Below are 22,681 nucleotides of genomic sequence, written 5' to 3' on the forward strand. Positions count from 1 at the left end.
TCAGTTAACTCATCCGGTGGAAAAGGATGGGGAAAGCCAAGAGTAGCCGACCGCACTGCGATGCATACATTTTCCAAGGAGGATTTCCTTGAGGGCCAACAATAGCAAGTCCCAAGGACCATGTCTATAGACTCACGAATGGGGGTCGATGGGTCGAGTTCCGTGACGTGCGCGAACAGCTGCCTGAAGTACTCGTAGAGCAGCTTAGGAGCATCCGACAAGCACGCCAGGTGCGCGTCGTTGCCCATGAACCGAGCGCCTCCTTTTCGTCGGAAGCCATGGGCGCAAGCAGTAGGCTCACCTGCTCAAACGTATAACCGAAGGCTTGGAGCAAAGGATCCTCCTGTAGCTTCGTATCGCTCGGCTTCGCGGCCAGATCGATGGTCTTGTTCTCCAACACCTTGTTGAGAACAGTAGGCATCGTGATCAAACCCTCGTCGAGCCAAGCCCTAAAATCATGGCGGCTCGAGACAGCGGCCTTCAGCTCAGTGTCATCGATGATGCGGCCAGCTTGCGTGTCAACCAGAAGCATGCGGCCGGGCTGCAAGCGGCCCTTCTGCACAATCCTCTCAGGGTCCACAGGGATGGTGCCAACCTCTGAAGCGCAGATGAGGCGGTCGTCGTCCATGACATAGAAACGGCATGGTCGGAGACCGTTACGGTCAAGGTAGGCGCCGCCGAAACGGCCATCGGCAAAAGTGAAGAGCGCAGGACCGTCCCAAGGTTCCATCTGGCAAGCAGCCCACTCGTAAAAAGCAGCCTTCTTGGGATCCATCAGCGCGTTCCCTTGCCATGCTTCGGGAACCATCAGCATGACGGCCTCAGGGAGAGAGAGGACGCCGTTGATGGTGAGCAGCTCTAGCACGTTGTCAAAAGCGGCCGAATCGGAACCGCCGTCCTCGACTACGGGGTAGAGCATCTCGAGCTCATCGCCGAAGATGTCGGATCGCATCACGCCTTCACGGGCGCGCATCCAGTTCTTGTTGCCACGGAGCGTGTTGATCTCGCCTAACAAAAGGGTTAGCATCTACTGGTTCTTGCCTAGTCAGATCTACTACTTACCGTTGTGAGCGGCCCATCGTAGAGGTTGGGCACGATCCCAAGAAGGGAACGTATTGGTGGAGAAGCGCGAGTGCACGAGGGCAAAATGAGCCTCATAATCGGCATTCACCAAATCATGGTAGTATTGGTAGACCTGAACCGGCGCCAACTGCCCCTTGTAGACAATGTTCTTGTTGGACAGGGAGCAGATGTAGAACCAGTTCTGGAGCCCCACAGTGTGAGTGGCTCGCTTTCGGAGGACATAAAGCTGCCTCTCAAAGCGCCTCTCATCAAATTTCTCTGGGTCCGTCACCTCGGGAGCGTTGCCCGGGCCATATGCAGACTGCAGTACGACGAAGGGTTGAAGCACGGTAGGCTCCCGTGAAAGGGCAGCAGGACCAAGAAGAGAAGAATCCACGGGGGGCTCTCGCCACCCCAGGACCCTCAAGCCCAAAGACTCGGCAATATCTTCCAACTGCCGCTTGCACTCGTGCACCGTCTCCTGGTCGGGCTTGAAGAACAAGTTTCCCACAGCATACTGGCCCAGAGGGGGGAGCTTGATTCCTTCTTCTCGCTCGAAATTTTTGATGAAGAACTTGTGAGGAATGGAGGTCATGACACCCGCGCCGTCGCCATCCCGTGCGTCGGATCCCACCGCACCGCGATGGGTCATGTTGCAAAGGAGGTTTCGCGCTGGGTGAATGCTGAGTTAGCATTTTGCCGCATAGGAAAGGGAAAAAGGCCTACCATCGCTGACGATCTTGTGGCTCGGCTTGCCCTTGATATGGCTTCGGGTTGTTAGTGCGATAACTCTTGCGGGCCGATACATCAAGTGCTTACCAGGCAAAACCGACACCGCAAGCATCTTTCTCAAGAGATGGGTCGTACAATCCCCTACAAGAGTGAGTGATCGCCCTACCAGGAACAGGTGGTGCGGCGAAAGAGGGGACGTACTGCTTCACCGGGAGAGCACCCGCCCAGGAGTCATTGTTCTCCGTCTGGTACTCATAAGGATGGTATTCCTCTTTTTCGGCGTCAATATGGAGTTGTCGGTCATCGAAATCCTCAGTGACCTTGATGGCACCCATGCTAGGCAAACTACTTGGTAATGCCCGCACGGGAAAGTCGGAGAGGTATTCGGATGGCCTTAGTTATTGTGGCCAAAGTTGGGTGTAAAAATGTGGGAATCGAGGTTATTGAGAACAGCGAGACGGTCTAGAAATACGAAGGCGAAAGTTAGCTCTAATCTCTGAAAAGCATCTAGTCAAATCAGGTGTGATATGATCCGGGTCGGTGCTGGGCCACAATGACGTGCGGATCCCCAATGGGTTAAAGTTCCGGGGGAGAACCAAAGTTTCCGGTCACGCAGAAGGGGAGAAGACCAAGATTGCGGCGGCTTGAAAGGGATCAGGACGTTAAAGCGCAGTCGTTGTAGGACATGGTTGATTGCCGATATCATTCGTGCAGGGGCCGATATTGGGTGGATATCCACTGGGCCGGCAGTAACCCCATGAATAAACCAAGAGTTACTGTGGTAGGCTTGAAGCCTGCCAGCAGTTGATCCGCTCTGGTGCCCATTCGCAGACAGAAAATGAAGTGCTTTCATCAGGTCCCTCTGACCGTTCCCGATGGGGCCTCTTGAGACACCGTGGGCTGCAATTGCCGCAACTTGAAGTGGAAATGCAAGGTCGTCTTCGTCTGTTGTTCTAGCTCGCGTGTAGTATTATCGCCAAGCCGTAGCATTGCTGCTGCAGACACACCCACCCAGTTCGAGGGCTGCTGATAGATAGCCTTGCGTTGCGGATCAAACCCCGACTGTGATGCAATGCGAGAGCCGCTGCAGCCAACCAATTCTGGGTGTGCCCACTCACATTACCCCCAAATTCGACGCGGGATGACGTACAAGCGTTGTTCGGTGCCTTATCGCGCCCATGCGAGCGGGGGAGTCCGCTGATAGGGTGCTAAAAGCCCAGATCCGCGGTGCCATATGCAATGTATGCAATGAGGTTGTGGCAATGTGGCATCGTCGATATTGCACAATTGCTGGCTATCTGGCAAGATGCTGTGCGGCAAGTCGTCGACAGCGTCGAATGAGGGGTTCGGGGTGAAGCCAAGAACCGGGGAATCGGAGGGGCATTTGGTGAGTGGGAGTGGGGGCGGCCAACCCCCACCAAACGGCCGAGCTGAGCACATGCCAATCCAGCATCGTTTCTGGCCCGATCCGGAACACCAGGCAGAAAAATACGTCTGCGGTTTCGGTGAATCGCTTAGGTTGTGCGTCGGGTGGTCGGGTTCGGGCCGTGTGCTTGCTGTCATGGTCGGAGCACTTGTCGAGACGGGGAAGTGCTAGCCATTTGTTTGTGCTGTGTCCTCCGTTCACTGGTTTGACCGTGGGACTTGAATTCGCGGGACGGCAGTAAAGTCGGCCAGAATGAGGACTTGTCTCTCGCTGAGTGGTTGGACGACGACTACCCGGAGGGGTGGTTTGTCGACGTGTTTCGTTCTTCAAGCTATTCCGGGGAAGTCCACGCAGGTACTGGACTATTCGGGTCGCTCGAATCGCATCTCCTCCTTTGGCGAGAGCATGGTGTTTGTGGGTGGTAGTAGGGAGGAACGTTTAACGACCTGGAACTTACCAATTTGCTTGATGGCAACTCTCGACCAGAGTCGCTTGTACGCTTTTTGTTATGGCAGACTCGGGTAAAGCGAGAGGTCGGTGCCGGATTGGTGAGATGAGACTTCACGAAAGAGAAAGAGAGGAGGGAGGGGGGAATGACAACTGGGAGGAGTGGTGGCGACTCTGCTTTTATGTACCAGCGTCCGGTCCGAACTAGAGTTGGCAGTCACGGCAGCTGATCCTAGCCCAGGTGGTGTGATATACCTAGCGAATGTGAGATGAGAGCGAATGCCTGGGCAGATTTCCTGTCGGGTATGCTTGGCTCAGCGTTAATTGGGCTAGGTAACGAGAGCGGAGTAGGAATGGCCAAGGCGAAGCGTGAAATGCAGGGGAAGATGGAAGACCGGTGGCTACCAAAGTAGTGAATGGAAAGAAACTCACATGCTTGGGTAGGTAGGTAGGGAACCTCGTGGGGTCCCGGTCCGTTCCGACGGTTGGATTGGGTTTTCATCCAGTGCTGTTGTTAATCAATGCAGCCACGCGGATTGTTTGCCCGTTTGTCTAATGTTTTGGTCGCAACCTCGCTTTCCAAGATCACTGGATGGTATCTCATAGAGCCGTGTGAAAACAAACAATATTAATGCCATGATACATGTAGGAAAAGGAGAATTGGGTCCGTTGGATGATGGCGGCCTTGCCAGACACGGAAGCAGCATTACCACCCGGAGCCCTCGAGTATGGGAACTATTCTCTCGACTCGGCAAACGCATTATCCAATTATTGATACCGCAAGAAAACCCCTCAGCTCCCCATTCCCCATTCCTGATAATTCTCTCAACGGAAGTTGGAGTTACACTTCGTTCAGGTTTGATGAGGAGTCTCGAGGGTGAACTTGAAGTGCCCAGCTTCCACAAACGTACCCCACACGAGGTTGCAACCTCAAGTGTCTAAAAGAGGCTAGCGTGAGATCCAAGCATCGGCTGCATACGACAGCAGCATCCAGATCCCTGTTAGTAACCGGGGTCAAAAGTTGGACGTCGGCTTTCCACCGTCGTGTAATCCAATCAGATGCATCGTTTTGCTAAGGCTGCCAGCCGATGTCGCTGGACGTCGGCCCGGGATGGGGTTTGGAGAGCGGTGCCTGCGTCGCCCCCAGTTGAGAAACACCCGGCCGAGGTACCTCCCTAGTCCACGACGTGGATTCAAAGGATTTGGAGGAGAGCAGAGAAAAGCGACCTGTAACTACGATGTGATTGGCGAGACCATGACATCGACTCGGGCAAAGTTGCTGTTTAGAATGACTTGGAGACCCGGCGGTTTTCGTATTGTCGCTTCTCCTTGGGACACCACCGAAAACGGCGGGCATCGGAGGATCCCGTGTGGTGTCCGCCGCCTCATGCCTCGCAATGGGGAAACAGGGTTGTTGGGCCAAACTTCTTACAATTTTACAACTGTGAGCCGAAGGTATTAGCAAGCCGCGAAGAATGGTGTTGTCAAAAGAATTTCTGAAACGAATGCGCCAATTAGATGCCCTATTCCCAGCCTTGCTGCTTATCTTGCATCCACTTATCAATGCCCAGCCTATCCAAGCACGGGGTGGCGCTGCAGGGTGCAGTGGGGACAGAATCGCGAGCCTTCATGGTTGACCCAGCTCCAACCCGAAGCTGTACCAAGCACAAGAAACAGCCTCATGGAATTTGGTGGGGTACGCTACCCTGACAGCGGGCCGAACACATTTACATACATGCTTTGGGGCATCTTGTATAGACAGAATGATTGAATCCTGTGTCAAGAAATGACCGATGGCTTCTCTTTCATCGATCTCGGATTGTAATTCGCGTCATGGATGTGGGGAGCAAGAGACCAGACGGCGCTCCACTCTGCTTCTATTCGTGGGGGCGTCGTGGGTGTCTGCACGAATGCATCAACATAACCGTCCCCCGGCTTGGCTTTTGAACATCAGATGTCATCGGCACTTTTTGCTCCCACGGCGTGATTTTGTGTCTCTTGTCCCGAATGTGTACCGGCAGCCTCTCGTCACCGAGTTATCCTTACGGAGACCAGCGTCGGCTCCACCATGCCCGGCCGCATTGGGCTCAAAGGTTGATCATGTGCAGCAGAAATCGAACAACACCAAATTTGAAGATCTTCCAGCCAGTCAACAACAGGAGACAGACGTAATAATAGGCCGCAGATTTGCTGAGAATTAGGTAAACCCTTGAAACCGGCCAGCGCAGTGGGCGCCTTGCTCAGGCTTGCGTCTTTGATGTTCCTCCGAGAAATTCCGAGGCTGGATCCATTCGCATGGGTGGGCACGAAAACTGGCGGGCCATAATGCACCTCGCCCAGCAGGATGACAAGTTGAGAGATGCAGGCAGGGAAGTGTCCGAGACGACGTGTCAATGGACTCAGGGCAGTGCGCCACCACTGCAAGGGGTTGATTGCGGAATTACCTCACAATAACTCCCATTCTCAAATCAGCTCCGCGAGCCATGGGAAAGTGTCTCTGTTGTCGTAGGTTGAGAGATTCAACCTGCCGCATCGGTCAGTCAAGCTCGGGGAAGCAAGACATGCGTACCGCACCGGCAGCGGGAGCTACACGAGCAATCTATCGCCTCGCTTAGGATACCAAAACAACCACGCAGTTGGGTATATTATCCTTCGAGAACCTGAACAGAATGACGAGCAAGAGGATCATCTAGTTCAGGTATCTTGTCGCTCGTTGTCAATTTCAGCACATCGGGCTCAATATCAAAGCCGGCCACATCTGACAACCCACAATGGCGTACCAAATTAAATATATGACATATGAGTGGCCAAAGCCGCTGTTTCGACAGCTTAAACTGACAATGGGGAAGCACATGTGGGGAGGTCTTTGGGCCATCGAACCCCAGATCTGAGATTGAAGTGCGGACGATCCCTGTTTGCGCACGGACTGTATTGACAAGGCCGTTTTGTTTTGTGGGGAAGGCTCAGATGCCGAGACATGGGATAATGGGAGCTTCCACTCCAGTGGATAACTTCCATGTCGGGTTCTCTCAGGACACGCGAGATCACGGAACTTGCGCAAGCAGGTTAAGCTTGCCGACCAACAAGAACAACACCGCGATGGCTGCCAATCCCCGATGCCGTTCATAGCCGATTCTACCGTTCGTAGCGATTCTGCGATTGCAAGCCTGGAACCCTCGAAACTGCGAAACACAACCTTCGTTGAATCACATCCTCAATAATAAAACACCACAACCATGTTCTCCATGCTCCCAGACCTCACCCCGCGGGACGTAAGTAAACAGGCACCGCCCACTCCACGTCCACCTCTCCAAAACCACCACTAACCCCAACCAAACCCCAGTCCCACTCCCTCTGGTACACCTCCCGCCGCAACCCCTCCTCCCTCTACCTCCTCGACCCCTCCCACCACAGCCCCATCGACGGCACCAACCCAACCACCAACACCGCACCCACCACCACCACCCCCAACCCCACCCAGAACACCCCCGCCCCGCCCACAACAACCGCCGGCGGCGCGCGCCAGGGCAATAACGGCCACTCGGCCAGCGCCGCGGCACAACGAATCGAGCGCTCCGTGCTGGGCCGGCTGCAGGCGGAGGAGCAGCTGATGGAGCGGCGGCGGACGGCGGTGAGCAACCTGGGCAGCACGTGGCTGAAGCCGGTCGGGGTGTCCAAGACGCTGTTCCAGATGCGCGAGGAGCGGCGCGAGGCCGAGGAGCACGCCGAGGCGATGCGCCGCGAGATGCTGGTGCAGGAGCTGGCGGATGCTGAGGCGGAGGCCGCGGCGGCGGCGGTGGGTGGAGAGGGTGGGTTGGAGGTGGAGGATGAGGTTATGGATGATGATGGGGTGGATGGGGGGAGGGATCTGGATGCGGATATTCCGGATGAAGATGCTGGGATGGGGTTTGGGTATGATCCGAGCGATGATGAGGAGGAGGGAGGAGGAGGAGGAGGACGAAGAGGAGGAAGATTATGAGGATAATGATGAGGAGGATGAGGAAGAGCAGGAGGAGTTGAGTGAGGGGGAGCTTGAACGTCGGCAGGAGATTGCCCGCATCCACGCGAGGGAGGTGCGCATGCGCCAGATCACGGAGCAGAGTGATGCCAACCTGAGACGGTCCGACGATATTTTCGATTTCGATGAGGAGCCCAGCGAGGAGGAACGAAGTCAAATGCTAGATGAAGAGGACCTCGTCCGTGGTGGCCCAAACCCACAACTGGGATCGCAGGGGCGGGTATCGGGTGGAGCTGGCCACGACATGGACATGGACGCGGACTTGGACGGCGACATCCCCGAGGCAGAAGGTGGCTATGAGCATACCGACTCCGAGGCCTCGCTCGACAGCGAGGATGATGGTCACGACATTAGCTACGCTCGGAGTTCACGGGCGCACCGCGATAGGACTAGCCTCCGGCGGAGTGGTGCGCCAAGATCGAGTCTCGACATCAGTGGGCTTTTATCGAGAGACGGCAGCAGTATGATGGGAAGCAGTCCGCAAATGCGGGGGGGTAATTACTAGTGTTAGAATATGCGAGGATGGGGCGGATGTCGGTTATAGGAAGCCATGATACCAGCATTGTTAGGCGTTGGGTGTGGTTATTTGTACTTTGAAAACGGTTGAGGAAGACAAAAATTCATGTTCAGCATTACAACATATGTATCAAACCAACTTCCCGCCCGTCATAGTCCGCATGCAAGTGTCGGTACAACAACATCATGACAGCAGTCGTATTCCCAAACAAACCAAGCCAAGATAGGCATGCTTCCCAAACTCCAGGCACCAATGCACAACCCGCCTCCCGGCGTAGAAAGCGACCGACTCTAACCAAGCCTCGCGGCCCCCCCAACCTTTGCTCTAGAACAGCCAGACGTAAACAAACAAGAAGATGACCGCCGCGAAGAACGCAAGCCACACCCTCCAGCCCACGCCCGTCCGCTCCGCCATAACCATCATCCTGTTCATGGTCCGGCCCAGCCGCAGCCGTGTCTGGTCGAAGCCATCGTTCATCTTTTCCGCCAGGGCCGACGAGTCGCGGATCTCATCGCCAATCGCCACCGTCATCTGCGTTGCGCAACAAAGTCAGCTCGGCGTCATGCCATCCATGCCCGGCATGGGCTGTACCCCGCTTGTATAGAGGGAAATAAACTCACATCCTTCAGCAACCGAACCTTCCCCAAAATCCCGTCCACCTGCTGATCATTCTGGCTCTCGAGCTCGTTGAGCACCGCGTCGCTGTATTGGCCCCTGTGGTATCAGTCAGTCCCCCGCCACCAACCCAGAAAGCAGCCCAACACCAAGTATAGAGAAACCTACTTCCGATTCGGCGTCGCTGGCCGATACCCGCCGCCCCCCGCAACCCCTAGATGGCTGCTCCCGCTGGCGCCGACGCTCCCACCGGGCCCGGAGCCACCACTACCACCACCCGGCTGGTACCCGCCATACCCGTAGCCGCCGACGCCGCCGTTTCCAAACTGTTGTGGTTGCTGTTGCTGGCGGCTGGGGCTGGCGCTGACTGTCCGGCTGGCGGCGCCGCCGGTGTAGCCCTTGAAGAGGTCGCTGCGCGAGTCGCGCTGGTGCAGGGAGGAGGAGCCGAACCTGGGGGTGGGGTTGGTGAGGTTAGTGATGTTGTGCTAGGTTACGAGTTGGGTGATGGGGGGTTCAGATGGGGTTGTAGAGGGTGGGTGTTCGAGGGTGTGTGTTTGCAAGCGGGCATGGGGCGGGAAGCGGCGGACGAGGAGGCAGGTTGTCGGTGGCCATGATTTTGGCGCTGGATATTGAAATGGCGATGGTTGTGAAGTGGTGGGAATGTGTGGGTGCGATGGGTGTGTGCTGGCGCAACGAGGACTCGTTTTGGTGCAGTATCGTGGTGTCGTGCGCCAACACCCTGCGGCCCAATATGGATACCAAACGGCGAGATCGACGGATGACGAGCGAGGCCAAGCAAGACCCTGAACTAAAATCATGAAACTCACCTCGAAGCCATTTTGTACGAGTCGGAAAAGAGGAATGGTGTTATGTCAAAGTGCGGCCTTCCGCATGGCGCTTTGGCAAATACACGATCCGGCGAACAAGAGGCGAAGTCCGGAAGCTTTTGTGGTGTCAGGGTGATGTGGACTCGGTCACAAGCCCAGTTTAAGTGTTCTGCGCCTTTGTCCAACTGTCCAAGTGTCAAGAATTTGGTGCATCTAGATTGGCCAATTGCCGGGAAGCCTCCCAAGCTACACAGGGGCAAGGCAACGCTGCGTTTGGATTTCTGTGGAAAGGGACGAAAATCCGACTTCGAAACCTTGCCGCCAATCATTACGTCGAGCCCCTGTCTGCATCTGTTTAATTTGAGGCTCGGTCGAGTAACCAGCAGAACAACATAAGGAGCTGAACGCAGTGTGGGCCGCGCGACTGACGAGCGGCAGTTCAGACCAGGGTTGCATGTCTTGGAAAAATCGCCGAGGGACTACGATGCACGGGGCACAGCAAGTAAACTGGAAAGTCGGGAACATTCTTAGGCTCAAGTGCTCTACTTGCCGACGCAACTATCGTAACCACAAATAATCATGAAAGCAGCTAGTTCATTGCGAACGCCTGTTCGCACACAAGGAAAGCAACCTTAAGTTGACGTTAAGTGGGCTAATAGGCCGGCCATAACTAACGCCTCCTCTCGAACCAGCCAAATGGCAATCGAGTATCCAGCATGATAAAAGCCGAGCCATAACCAGTCATTATCTCATACATTCGTCGTCATCTTTACTCGGTCTTAGGTTTCTCGACATCCTGAGCCGGGGTCTCAACGCTCTGAACTAAACCATGAGTCGAGGTCTCGACATTCTGAGCCAGGGCCTCGACAGCCTGAGCCAGATGCTTAACGTTCTGAGCCAGAGCCTGGACATTCTGAGCCCGAGAATCCTAGTCCTCGTCCATCTTGCTGTCATCCATCTTGTTGTCATCCTCGACAAAGTCATCGTCGTCCTCCTCATCGTCGTCATCAGCCGGGTTCTCCTGAGCGGCATTAGCGAAGTCGATAACCTTGCCGCGCGTGCGGCGGCCAATGACGTTGTCGAGGTCGATCTCCTCCATGTTGTCGTCGTCAGCTATAGAGAGGTTAGGTGCGGCACGTAAAAATGATCGGTGAACGGTTGGGCATACCAGCCTCGGGTTCCTGTGTAAACATTGTTAGTGATTAACGAGCTACCATGTGGCGACGGTTCTTGAAGCGCGCTCACCTCCTCGGGGTCCTCCTCGTCATCATCGTCGTCGTCATCCTCGGCCATGGAAGTATCCTCGACGGGCTCCTGGGCAGCCGGAGCGCGGCCCTTGCCCTTGAGATCGGTCGCGGTCGCACCGCCGTTCTCGGGGTTGGTGGCGCCCATGGGGTCGGTGGAGTTCTGAGCGCTCATAGTTGCGGTTGATGCAAGTTTTCAGATATTGTTCAGATTGATCGCTACGATTGTGAAAAGGCGACCGAGAAAGTTGAGGCGGGGTCGGGTTTGGGTTGCGAGACGAGGAAAGGGAAGAAAAGGAAAGTCGATCGAAGGGAGGAAGGAGGGTGAAGGCCGTGTTAGACGAGCCTTCTGAAATTCTGACCCACAGTTGCCCTGCTGTTCAAGCTTGAGAATTGTGGGCCCAAACTTAGCGGCCCGTAACCAGTAGCAACCAGCTGTCAGGGGTCCTGAGTTGAGACAAACTGCGCAAGCGCTTGAGCAAGCTGATGAAGGGCAATCCAAAAATGTCGGGGATGAAGAAGGGTGGCGGCAGGAACGGATCGGCCGTTGCGAGAAAGGGGAGAATGGAAACCTAAGTGCTGCAGCTCAACGGAAACAGAAAGGGATCAGAGGAGATAGAAAGACCCATCTGGCACATCGCATCATACACAACTTGCACGAACGGCATGAAAAGGAAACAGCAAGCCAGATACCATTAACAGTCCCAAATCTATTATTTCTGGTCTCCGCCTCCAGAAAGTGATAATACCACGCCAATAGCCAACACCCACCAGTACCTATTCCCACCAGGTTAGCACGCTCCAAACAACAGCCGACAACGAACCAAAAAAAGTACTCAGCAACTCACTTCTGCAAAAAGCTCTTCTCCCCCCCCTCCGGCACCTTCCTCCCCTCGGGGCTCAACACCACCGGCTTGCCCAGCGCGGGCTGGGCGCCGGGCGCGGTGCGCAGCACGACGACCTGGGGGCCAAAGTCGCGCGTGACGCCGGCGTCGATGGCCACGCCGCGGCAGACCACGCCCACGTAGGCGCCGTCGCCGTCGACCGTCACCGCAAAGTGCGGCGCGTAGCCCTTGGCGAAGTTGGCCGTCGATGCGACCGAGGTGGAGGACACCCAGGCGCCGGCGGAGGGGGAGTAGATGCCGATGCGCACGAGGTTGTTGTTGTTGCCTTCGTCGTCGTCGTCGGGTAGCTCCGGCGCGGAGTAGGAGAGCACTTCGACTGCTGCGGGGGTGTCGTCGTCTCCTTCTTGCGAATTGGGTGTTGCCGATGATGATGGGGAGTCGATGTCGGGGATGGCAATCTCGGCGAGGAGAGCAGGAGGTGTGGACGGGTTGGCTAAGGGCTGGATGTAGATTGCTGCTGTGCGGGTTGATTCCTCGCTGGCCAGAGCGATCGTCGCGGCGCCAGCCAGAAAGGCGGATATGAGTGCCGGGAGTCTCATTGCTTCCTTCGGCGCGTGGGTGATTGTTCGGCGCGGGTTAGGAGGGTTGTGGACGGATCGGAAGCTTGAAGCCACCCAAGGTTCGAAGAAGCTGATGTGCCAAGCGTTTGACGGTCGCTGTTTCTGGTCTTGGCTTTTGACCCACCCTCGCACTCGGCCTGTTTTGACAGGGGCTTGGACAATGGACTTGCCCCACCACCAAGACGGAGCTTTTGCACCGGTTCTCTTGGGCTTCACGGAATGAGGAGAGCTCGGTTCCAGAGTGCTACATCCTCGGACTCGGAAGCCCTAACTCATATAAATGGTGTGCTCGTTATTCATGCCGAGGTGCTTATTCACTTATGCGCCTACCTTCGGGCGGTGATTTTACAACCCAGCTTCAGCATTTCGAAATGTAATAGAGGTACTTCGTAGTCCCTATTGTCTTGCCCAGCTTCCGAGTATTAAGGAGCCGTGTGTGCGTAGGTAGTTAATTCTGAGGAAATACCACATGTTACTCTCGTGGGGGAAAACCGACAGTTTTCGAGAAGCGGTAAACTAGGAGAAACATGGTTGACGATTTAGAGGCAAACCGCACAGAAAATGGGCTGCTATGACGGCATCACTCCCAGACTTACGCACATATCCAGTCGAAAACTTGTATTCCTATAGGTCCCTCATGGGTATGTTGCTAATGCCAACGTCGCAGGTCTCCTTTTTGAGACCCAACTTTCAAGGTAATTCCAACCAAACGCCGCTCGGTATCTCCATGTTAAACCCCCTCATCCATGCAAAATGTTCCACAATCCCGGTGTCCCACGCCGGCCTCAAAATAATCGAATCACCAGGGGTTTCTAGCGCCCAGGGCCATGCGCTGCTAGGAATGACCTCCGCCGGTGCCAGCTGATCCTGCTATCCCATCCCCTGAAGACGCCGTTTGGCCTCCTTCGGTAATATCGTCGTCATCCAGTTCGTCACTATCATCCAAAGCGTCGCTGTCTCCAACATCGTCGCTGTTCTCCGGCCCTTCGAGGCAGTAGCCCGGGCATCGCTCGACAAGCCCCGCGTAATACGCAACTAGGACTTCCGGGTTGGGCACAATCTTCCAGTCGACCCGGTGTAGGAACTCGAGCTCTAGCATTTTTAGCTCGGCGACCTTGACTCCCCCAACTCTGGCATAGGTCGAATTGTTCCAGAAGGCGTCCGACAACCCCTTGGCCGCAACGGTGGCGGCAGTAATGAGGAATCGGTGGACGGTAAGTGTGTTTATGGTAAAATCGGGGTACAGCGCGCACAAGCGGTCGATGTAATAGACCATTGAGAGAAGGAGGGGTGGTGTGAGAGTTGCGTGCTTCGCAAGGCGGTGAAGGTAGTCAGGTACTGATATCCCCGGGGCCGTTCTAGAATCAAGTCAGTGCGGCTGCGTCGTGTTGAAACCGTGGGAGACGAGGCGGGGGTTGGGGGACGCATACCGGGAATGAAATCTAGTGAGGTGCCCTGATTTTAGGGCAAGTGAATCGTTGGTCTCTATAAGTTCGCCGAGCATATGCGCAATAAGGACTACCACGTCCTCGACCGCGCATAGCTCATATCGCAATGGCAGGACTTTGGGGGGTGCTGTGTCGGGTTTCACCCGCTTGGCGAGTGTTGAGGGGTTTTGTAACGGATCGGTCGCTAAGGCGCTTATGCTCCCAGGCCCTTGCGAGTTTCTCCGCTTAGACGGAGAGGTCGGGAGAGACGGCGCTTCAATACGCTGCTTCGGGCCGGAAGGCACTGGTTTGACGGGCTTCGCCCGTGGCTGCACGGCGACGTCGGGCCGCTCCTCGGGGGCGGCCATTGTTTTCTGCGCCTTGGATGAATGGCAGTCGGAGGTGGTGGTGGGTGGTACTCGCGGGAGCAATGCGCCAGTGGCGTAGTCCATAGGCTCCATCGGCGAGTACTGAGTCGCAGCATCGACGGCTACATATCGATTCGGCTGCGAGGCGTGGGGCGGTATTATTGCGGGCGCGGAAGAGTTGGACAACGACCGGCGAGATTTGGCGACGGCCGGAACCCGGGGAGAAGAGTATCGCGGCGAGGGCGCAGGGGCATAGTGGAAGCTGTGGAAGCTGCTTTGAGGAGATGCATTGGCTGGGTTTGTTGTGGGAACGGGAGACCGTGCCAACATCATCCCAACCTCCAGAATCTCCCCTCCTGGAAAGCTTAAAACAACAGAAGAAGTTGGTGAGAAGTCCTTGTGCGGCAAGCCTAGCCGGAGATGGTGGGGCGTTTGGCGAGATTGGCCCACTATGAACGTGCTTCCAGGTTCGAATCTTCGGGCTCCCCACAAAGCAAGTCGCACTGACCGGTGTGCTTGCTCGGTGTCCGGAACCAGCACAGGCTAGCCCGAAACTAACACGCTGATGAGAGGCAAACAAAATTTGACCGCTGCCGTGGAATCGGGTTTCCCAGGCGTTGCGCAGTCTTTTACTTCGTAGGGGTCACTGGACGGGAACAATGACAGACACAGTGAGGTGGCGAACTGAATTCCTGTTGTGGTATCCGGATGTCTTTCCGCAACAGCGGGGTTTGCAGGCCTGCAGGTCTGGGGTGTGCAGGAAGCCGTGCTACCGAAAGGCCTATTGTGACGTTGTCTTTGAATCGGAATAGATGAACAAGAACAATCAATAATGGGGGATCAATCTGTCTGGCTTCGAGGGGCGCTACTGCATCGCTATATACTACGGCCTCGGCCCTGCACCAGCGTTCTGGGTCGGTGCAAAGGTGTGGTAGGACACCGACAAGAGCCCAATTTCGTTACTCAACCAGCAATTGCTTGGACGCCCAGTGGGCCGAGCGAAAGGGACCGACCATACGGATCACGTTGGTATGCGAGGGACACCGAGTCGCCGGGAGCCATGAAGGCGGCGCGATGTCTTTGCGCCTCAGCGATTGGCGACAGCCGAGACTTCAAGCCAGGAGGCGGGCTTGGCAATAACGTGACAGCGGACCAGGGCATGAAGCGGTGGACGGCAAGGACCCGGATACCATGTGGCCCTCTTCCAGGGCCGGTTGTGGAACTGAGAGAACAACAAGGGGCGAATGTTTGGCTCAGATTGATTAGAACTCTACGCTGTCAGCGGATGTGTTTGGAGCCCACCGGTCAATTATACCATGCTGAAGAGGGAGTCGGTGTCTGGAAATGGCAATTCACAGACCCGTGGCCAGTCGTGAGCTAATCTTTTATCCAAACGGCCCAGGTCATCCTGTCATAGGACCGCCCACGTGCGAGTTGTAGTGCAATGGAACATCAACATCTTGCGGCCAAGAAACCTGGCCTAAAAAAAAGAGACGACTTCAAATAAAATAGCAAGGACTCGAAGAAACAGAAGCCAAAACGAATAAAAAAAGAAGGGATAAAAAGGGCCCAAATAACCCGATAGATAGAAAACCGCGGTTTCCTATGAGCTGCTTTCGGGTGGGTAACGTGTTGACTACCTAATTGGACCAGCCTTTGAGGTTGCTTCTGCTATCTCAACCTTCCATGATGTGTAGGTACTTCGTACAAAGTGCCAAGTCGGGTATGTGCGAATTTCTTTGCCATCTTGGAGTGGCTGACTGGGCACCCATTGATGAGTGTCGGATGGAAGTAAAAATTGCTGGGCAAAAAGCTCAGACCCAGCCTGGAATCGTCTGAGCGGATGTTCGACAGGAGCCAGGGAGCCCAAGCAGCCTTCCCGCGGCTCCATGCAGCTCGGGTGGGGCAAGAACTCGCCATTTGATCCTGCATCCTGTCAATCGATTCTCTAGAGGACGAAGTACATCCACCATCCACTCGTGGCATCGAATCGACATGTTATCAAAATGACATCTTGGTGATAACCAACTTATGTTGTTACCTAGGTAGCTTATCCATCACACTAATCTGACCCTACCTTCCTTCCATACAATACGCACGCACAGTCGACAACTGCAATCACTATCAACTCTTCGAACAAACGGTAATACGGAACTAGCCGGAAGCAGAGACACAACGGGCCAATACTGAGCCATCACGATCACCATCTCCCCGTTTTCGACGATTGAAGATTAAGCCGGAACGTTCCCGCCACCGGGATTTTGCATATCCCTCCGCCCCAGCATATCAGTATTGGCGGTTCTCTTGGAACGAGCGGTTCGGCCCTACGAAGTATCAACAGTCGCGACAGAGCACTGCCCAACGCTATGGCTAGAGTCCAAAGTCCACCACTTCTGACACAAATACAAGTCGCGAGGAGTTACTCGGAACAAGCGACCGCTCTTCGCGCGTTGAGGGATGAGATAATCGGGCACTCCCAACGGAAAGAACAGTGGATACAAAACGGCGTGCTGGAGTTGCTTGTCAAGATTCTCCAGAACAATGGCATCTCGCCGAGAAGCTCGAGTGGCAAGGAACGCAGTCGGACAGGGCAGTCCGCGGGGCTCTCGGAAGAGGCTACCGTGAGGCTGTTATCTTTACAGCTCGTTGCCAGCTTCGCATACGGTGAGTGCACCACAGATCGGCCGGTTATGGAGGACAAGTCCACGGTATTAACCTAGTCCAGGCGGTGCTGCGTTCCTTGCTCCGTTGCATGCCGTCGGCATAGTCGCGACGATCATTCCGTTTTTATACTTGCGAAACAACCCTCCGCAAGTCGTGTTGACGGCCCTACGGACTTTCAAGAACATCACAGAAGCCACCCGGCTTGCGACCCCCGGTGCCGAAGATACAACAAACTTGTCGGATGCGTTGTTTTCTACCAGCTCACTTGCCGCTTTTTATGACATTCTCTCTCAAGAGTCAAGAGATGGCGTGGTACAGGAACAAAAACGCTTAGTGGCGAGCCTAATCAGCAGCTTATGCAAGACTCCGACACACCAAAACGCCCTGGCTGACTCCGGTGTTATGGATGCGCTAGCTACGATGCTGGCAAGTTTCGTTGTTGAGAGGGGGGAGGTTATTCCAGGAGCAGAAATAGCCGGGCGCAACGACGGACTAGCAGGTCTGATCCCGGCTCCTGCACCTCCTGGTGCCGACCTGGCCCTGACGCTCCAGGCCCTATCCACCATCATCGCCAACTCGCGTTTCCGCTCATACCTGTTGCTATGTTCTCCGGCCATCGTGGCGGTCTTCTCTTCGGTTGGAGGTATACCTCTCGCTCCGGAGTCGAAAGCAGCCTGGTATGCGCTTGAGATGAGCGGGTTTGGCACCATCCGGCCTAGGGGGCCCCAAGCAATGGACCTCTTGCTTCCCGCGGTTCCTATCCCTCAGGCCAGGTCTCAATCGAGAGGTTTCAGCGACTATCCACCGCTGGGCTTCTCCTCATCCCGGGAAGATCTCGCCGCCAGCAGCAGCCAGGGGTCGACGTTCAAGTTTACCGGGGTGGGCGTGGGCCGTCCCGATACGGCTGACGAGGATGAGGAGGCTGATGAGCCTGAAAGCCCTCTTATCCCATGGCTTATTCGTCTTGCTCTGTCAACCCAGGGTCTCGAGAGAGTCATGGCTGCTTCCCTAGTGACATCGCTGTTCAAGGCTGGGTTTGCGTGTCCGGAACGCGAACAAATGCTCGCAGTGCTCGTTGTTCCGCTCCTGGGGCAGCTGATGAAGGAGCATGATGAGGAAAGCCCCGCCTCTGTCCAGCAGTCCGCTACCGTGGGGCCTGACGTGGCCAGGCGTTGGGAAATTCAAGAGCGGGCTCCGGATGTTCTAGCTCGGCTTGTTGGGGAGAGCGAAACTCTGCAGCGGGCGGCACGCGAATGCGGAGTGCCTAAGATGGCCGTTAAGCTCTTGAAGGATTCGTACAAACCCCAGCCAGTGAGCTGCCCCCCTCAGCAGTGGTCAAGTAAGCCTGACCGAGGTGCGGATGCCGAAGGAACCCCAGCTTCCTGCCGGCTCGGACCGCCTGGCCGGGTGCCTGCATATGGTCACAAAATAAACACGCGGGAAAGCGCCCTGAAACTTGTGGCGGCAATGGCCACACTGAGCAATGAATATCGGGAGGCGCTCGTCGACGCAGATGCCGTTTCGTACATTGTGGAGTCACTCTGTCCAAACCCCGGCAAGCCAAAAAACCCCAGGGAACAATCATCCTCAGAAAAGGGACCTGAAGATGGAAATGCCGGCGGGCCCTCAGCGTATGGCCACAACCCCAATTCCGTCCTCATGGCAGCATGCCACGCTATCAGGGCGCTCGCGCGGTCGCCCAAGATCGTACGGACCACGATGAAGGACCACGATGTCGGAAAGCCAATCAATAAGTTGCTCAACCATCCCGACACCGAAGTCCAGATTGCTGCTTCCGGCGCAGTCATCAATGTAGTTACCAGCCACAGCCCTGTCGCGGCGGTAAGTTTCTACTTTTTCCTTTTTTTCACCTTGTGATCTTGTCTCAGGGCATGGCACTAACAGGGGCAGGCACTGCTTTCATCAAATGTGGTTCAGACGTTGTGCAAGCATACGCACTCACTCAACGCCGGCTTGCAAATAAACGCGCTTTGGGCACTCAAGCACCTAGTACTCGAAATGGACAATAACATTAGGAAGCCGTGTTTAGATACGCTGGGGTCGGGGTGGCTCGTCCAACTCATCAGCGACGATGACACGTCCGAAGGAGAAGGAGTCCGGACACGGTCGCGGCCAGGACAGCGAGCGGCCGTTGACGACGACGACGACGAAGACATGGACAAGGAAACGCTTGGCGGAGAGGACGATGGCGCACACAACGAGTGGGTCTGGGCCGCCCAAATCCACACCCCGCAAGTCTCTAGCTCGGCGCGCCTGCGACAAGCTGCCGCCAAACTTGAAGCCCTCCACGACGCGGAGCTCAACCCCGCTCGCAAGGCCCGGGCTGACCGCCTCGCGATTCGGGAACAAGCCCTCGGGTTCATCCGCAACTTTCTCACGATTTCCACGTCGACCGGCCTACTGGAGATGGTCGACTACCTGTTCACAGAGCTAGACCAGGATCGACTGTTCTCCATCCTGGCGGACAGGCTCAAGGTGCGCGTGGTGGGCGCGGTCGGGCGGCGGGCCTCGTCCGGGCGTGGGACCGGGCGCGACGCGCTGGTGCTCTACCCGCAGGCGCGCATCGTCGAGAACGTGGCGTACATTCTCGTCCACATCGCGGCGGGCCCTCCGGCGTACCGGCAGTTGGTCATCGCCCAGACGGAGCTCGTCAAGCTCCTGGGCGGGCACTTCAACAGCAAAGATGCCAACGTTCGGCGCGCGCTTTGCCAGCTCTTCATCAACCTGTGTTGGGCCGAGGACGAAAACGACTTCGAACCCTGCACGCAACGCGTCTCGGCGCTGGAGCAGCTCGGGTTCCTGGCCAAGCTGCAGGGCTTGGAGGTGGGGGATGTGGACTTGGGCGTCCGGGAACGGGCCAGGGCGGCCGTGGGCCAGATGAAGACCCCGACTGTGTAGAGCGGCAGGCGCCTACATTTTTCTGGTCCCGGATCCATATACATACCGCGCTTACAGACGGTGAGTACCGTTCAGCTGGCCCGACCGCGTGTCTGAGGTTTCTTCTTTTTTTTGTGGTTCAACATGGATATGCGGGTTATGCGTGGGTTGGGAGTATGTATGGACGGTTACAGTGTATACATGATAATCACTGGGTATTTACAGGTTGGGAAAGGCGCTTGACAGTCGGGGCTGGCTGGCTGGGCATCACGGCAGACAAATGAATGGATGGATGGGATGGTACATACAACCACGGTAGCGCGGGTTTGCCTCACAATTCTTTTTTTTTTTTTTTAGCGATGGGATGAGAGGAAAGGGATATGATGTGGGAGCACCCGGACGTGCCGGGATCGTCCGCCTCTACCTCGTTCTTGTCTCGGGCACCGACGTCCACGGCGATATTGGCACGTCTGTGGCCCGGGTATACACGGTTACTGAAGGGGTGCGGGCGCGAGCCATGAGGTGGTGTGACATCCCTTGGCATTGGTCTACATTGGTCTACATTGGTAGAGCACTGGAAAGTGGCCATTTTGCCATGTCTATGTTAAGCGGATTGTTTGCCGCCGGCGTCTTATACTTTGCGACGGGGTGTTTTGACTACAAATTATTCTTGGTGCTTTGTATACGGCGAGACTGCTTAATATCTTGGACATCTTCACTCCAGTTATTTTTCTCTTTCTCTTCTCTTCCCTATTTTCCCTGGTCATCACAGCTCAGCAGCACAAAATCTGGACATCATTCGGGAATTCGGGGGGCGAGCTCGAGCCCGAATGCCCAGTATTCATCTGCCCTCGCCAATAGGAGAGCTCGGAGCTACCCTGGCTTGCCATGCCGCCTCGCATTACCTAACCAGAAGCTCTTTCTTGCCCTCGTGCCCCCTCATTCTTCTACACCCTTGGTAAATCGAGGTAATAAAGGGAGGTGGCGTGACAGCATGGCAAGTGACGCGATCACCGCCCTCGAGCCAGTCAAAAGATGGGAACGGAATGGTCGGGACTGGTCGGGACTGGTCGTCCCAATTCTCCCCTCCTTGGGAGAGTGTCAGTTTGTGTGACTCGAGAATGAAGTGACAAAAAGTTGAGTGCCGGCATTAGCGATCCCTTGGCTCGGCGATCGGCTTGGCTCGCTTCGGTATGTTGCAGTCATCGATGGGCGAAATGGAGTGACTTGTTGAGGTGGAGGGACGGGACGGGCACTGGCTTAGTGTAATCCTCTGTGGTGGAAGCAAACAAGGGCTCACACAGTGGTGTCTGTTACTCTAAGCTGGGCTGCTTGGCTTGCTTTGGGTTGGAGTGCCAAGGTACGTACTAGGGGTCAGCTATTTCCCGATCGCCACGTTCCGGTGTAAGTGGTCCGGAGCGTCCTCGATATGGAGCACGACATTCGATCTGCTTCGAAATAAATCGCCTCTTTTCAAATCGGGAGCCCTTATTCATCACCACCATCATCAACATCGTCACTCATCATCACGCGCGCCGCCACCGGCCCACCTCACCCCCTCTCCCGAGGTTTCCGGTTGATCCGCCGTTTCTTTCTTCTTACCTATGCAGCTATGGAGCTATTCTTTTCTGCGTTTTCATCTCATGCAGCCAGCCATCCAGCACCCACCCAAACAGCCACCGTTCATGTCATGTGGTGCGGTGTAAGCTCGCTCGCATCAACGTATGCCAAGCATCGGCCCGCGATCGTCATGGCCCATTGGCTCATCAGGGCGAATCCCCGGACATCGTGCCATTTCGGGCGGGCCAGTCGTTATGGTGCGGGGCTCTGTGGCTCTGTGGCTCTGTGCAAGTGCGGTATGCATGACAAGTCACGACAGTCTAGACGTCAAGGCTCCATAGGGCGTAAGTGGGACTGTACCTTGGAAGACCCATGTTCGTGGTTTGGTAAAGAGGTTCGTCGTCGAGGCGTTAGGACACGGGATTGTGCATGGAGGGGGGATGGGGAGTACAGTTGCCAGTGGCTGCCGCGGGTGAGTGTTCTAGTCCATTAGTTCATCTACCGGCTGGAGGTGAAGGCTCGGAATGGAAGGGTACTTCCCAGTTCGAGGACTCGCTTAGTCTCCTACCTACACGATTTCCGGCTTGGTAAGGGCTAGAGTTCGGAGCCATCGGAGTTCGAGCCGCTTCGCTTTCCCCGGGAGATGCTGGCGCTCTCGGGCCCCCTCCTTGGCTCCCTTGCGTGCTGTGTCGCATTAAGAGACATCAGACCGATGCTGGGTAGCGTGATACGGCTATAAGACAGTGCCCCTCCCCTCCATGAATCAGAAACTGATCCCTTTTATATCCATCTGATCATCTCCCATTAACTGGCCTTCATACCTGGCTGGGTATCTGTACTTCATCCCTCTTGTCTCTCATCCACCCAAAACTACAACTTTCGACTCCTGACAGGATTAAGAATCAGCAATCATGGCACTGTTTCCTCGTAATGACGCCTTGAGAACCAACCCACCGGCGGGTGATCAGCAGCTATCGACCAATGGCTCCAACTGGCTGTTTGCTGTCACGGCCATCTTTGGCTTCTCCCTCGTAAGCCGCACAAACATCAACACAAGCCTGAGCAGGCGTGTGAAATACTAACTTGTTCCAGCTCGGCTACTTTGCCTTGAAGTTCCGCGCCAAGAATGGCGAGCGGTTCTTCCACTACCTCTTCATCATCGCCAACTTCACCGGCCTCATCGCTTACTATGCCATGGCCTCTGACCTAGCCTGGGACCCCGTCCGCAATTCAATCAGCTCGTACGCAGCGGCGCGATCCGCAAAATCTTCTGGGCAAGTTACGTCTTCTGGGTGATTGCTTTCCCCACATCCTCCTCGCCTTCGGCGTCCTGTCTGGCGGCTCCTGGGGCCACCATCCTCTACACATCGGCCCTCCACTGGGATCTGGATCATCCTCATTCCTCGTCGCC

The 22,681-nt window shown here is 55.8% G+C and overlaps 7 protein-coding genes across 7 annotated transcripts in view; 3 read left to right on the forward strand and 4 right to left on the reverse strand.

Moving 5' to 3' along the window:
- CHGG_10374 (uncharacterized protein) overlaps positions 1-2,129 on the reverse strand; it is a gene marked incomplete at both ends in the record, with an annotated part of 6,698 nt that extends 4,569 nt beyond the window's left edge. The window contains 6 exons of the mRNA XM_001228300.1: positions 69-87; positions 137-183; positions 302-1,008; positions 1,063-1,734; positions 1,789-1,829; positions 1,882-2,129. Of these exons, the coding sequence (XP_001228301.1) occupies positions 69-87; positions 137-183; positions 302-1,008; positions 1,063-1,734; positions 1,789-1,829; positions 1,882-2,129 (1,734 nt within the window). The remainder of the gene's footprint in view (positions 1-68; positions 88-136; positions 184-301; positions 1,009-1,062; positions 1,735-1,788; positions 1,830-1,881) is intronic.
- A 4,774-nt stretch (positions 2,130-6,903) lies between these two features.
- CHGG_10375 (uncharacterized protein) lies at positions 6,904-8,190 on the forward strand (the record flags this gene model as incomplete). Its single annotated transcript, XM_001228301.1, has 3 exons — positions 6,904-6,939; positions 7,011-7,480; positions 7,602-8,190. The coding sequence occupies 3 exons, from the start codon at positions 6,904-6,906 to the stop codon at positions 8,188-8,190; spliced, it is 1,095 nt and encodes a 364-aa protein (XP_001228302.1).
- Positions 8,191-8,526: 336 nt separating this feature from the next.
- CHGG_10376 (uncharacterized protein) lies at positions 8,527-9,655 on the reverse strand (the record flags this gene model as incomplete). Its single annotated transcript, XM_001228302.1, has 4 exons — positions 8,527-8,733; positions 8,823-8,904; positions 8,986-9,267; positions 9,645-9,655. The coding sequence occupies 4 exons, from the start codon at positions 9,653-9,655 to the stop codon at positions 8,527-8,529; spliced, it is 582 nt and encodes a 193-aa protein (XP_001228303.1).
- A 917-nt stretch (positions 9,656-10,572) lies between these two features.
- Positions 10,573-12,332, reverse strand: CHGG_10377 (uncharacterized protein; the record flags this gene model as incomplete). Its single annotated transcript, XM_001228303.1, has 6 exons — positions 10,573-10,757; positions 10,813-10,825; positions 10,890-11,051; positions 11,255-11,323; positions 11,638-11,665; positions 11,737-12,332. 6 exons carry the CDS (start codon positions 12,330-12,332, stop codon positions 10,573-10,575), a joined length of 1,053 nt encoding a protein of 350 aa, XP_001228304.1.
- Positions 12,333-13,188: 856 nt separating this feature from the next.
- CHGG_10378 (uncharacterized protein) lies at positions 13,189-14,478 on the reverse strand (the record flags this gene model as incomplete). Its single annotated transcript, XM_001228304.1, has 2 exons — positions 13,189-13,711; positions 13,784-14,478. The coding sequence occupies 2 exons, from the start codon at positions 14,476-14,478 to the stop codon at positions 13,189-13,191; spliced, it is 1,218 nt and encodes a 405-aa protein (XP_001228305.1).
- Positions 14,479-16,514: 2,036 nt separating this feature from the next.
- Positions 16,515-19,731, forward strand: CHGG_10379 (uncharacterized protein; the record flags this gene model as incomplete). Its single annotated transcript, XM_001228305.1, has 3 exons — positions 16,515-16,812; positions 16,964-18,654; positions 18,751-19,731. 3 exons carry the CDS (start codon positions 16,515-16,517, stop codon positions 19,729-19,731), a joined length of 2,970 nt encoding a protein of 989 aa, XP_001228306.1.
- A 2,450-nt stretch (positions 19,732-22,181) lies between these two features.
- On the forward strand, positions 22,182-22,566 carry CHGG_10380 (uncharacterized protein; the record flags this gene model as incomplete). Its single annotated transcript, XM_001228306.1, has 2 exons — positions 22,182-22,301; positions 22,363-22,566. 2 exons carry the CDS (start codon positions 22,182-22,184, stop codon positions 22,564-22,566), a joined length of 324 nt encoding a protein of 107 aa, XP_001228307.1.
- Between the last annotated feature and the right edge of the window lie 115 nt (positions 22,567-22,681).

Source organism: Chaetomium globosum, genomic scaffold, assembly GCF_000143365.1.
Source record: "Chaetomium globosum CBS 148.51 scaffold_7 genomic scaffold, whole genome shotgun sequence".
NCBI lineage: Eukaryota > Fungi > Ascomycota > Sordariomycetes > Sordariales > Chaetomiaceae > Chaetomium > Chaetomium globosum.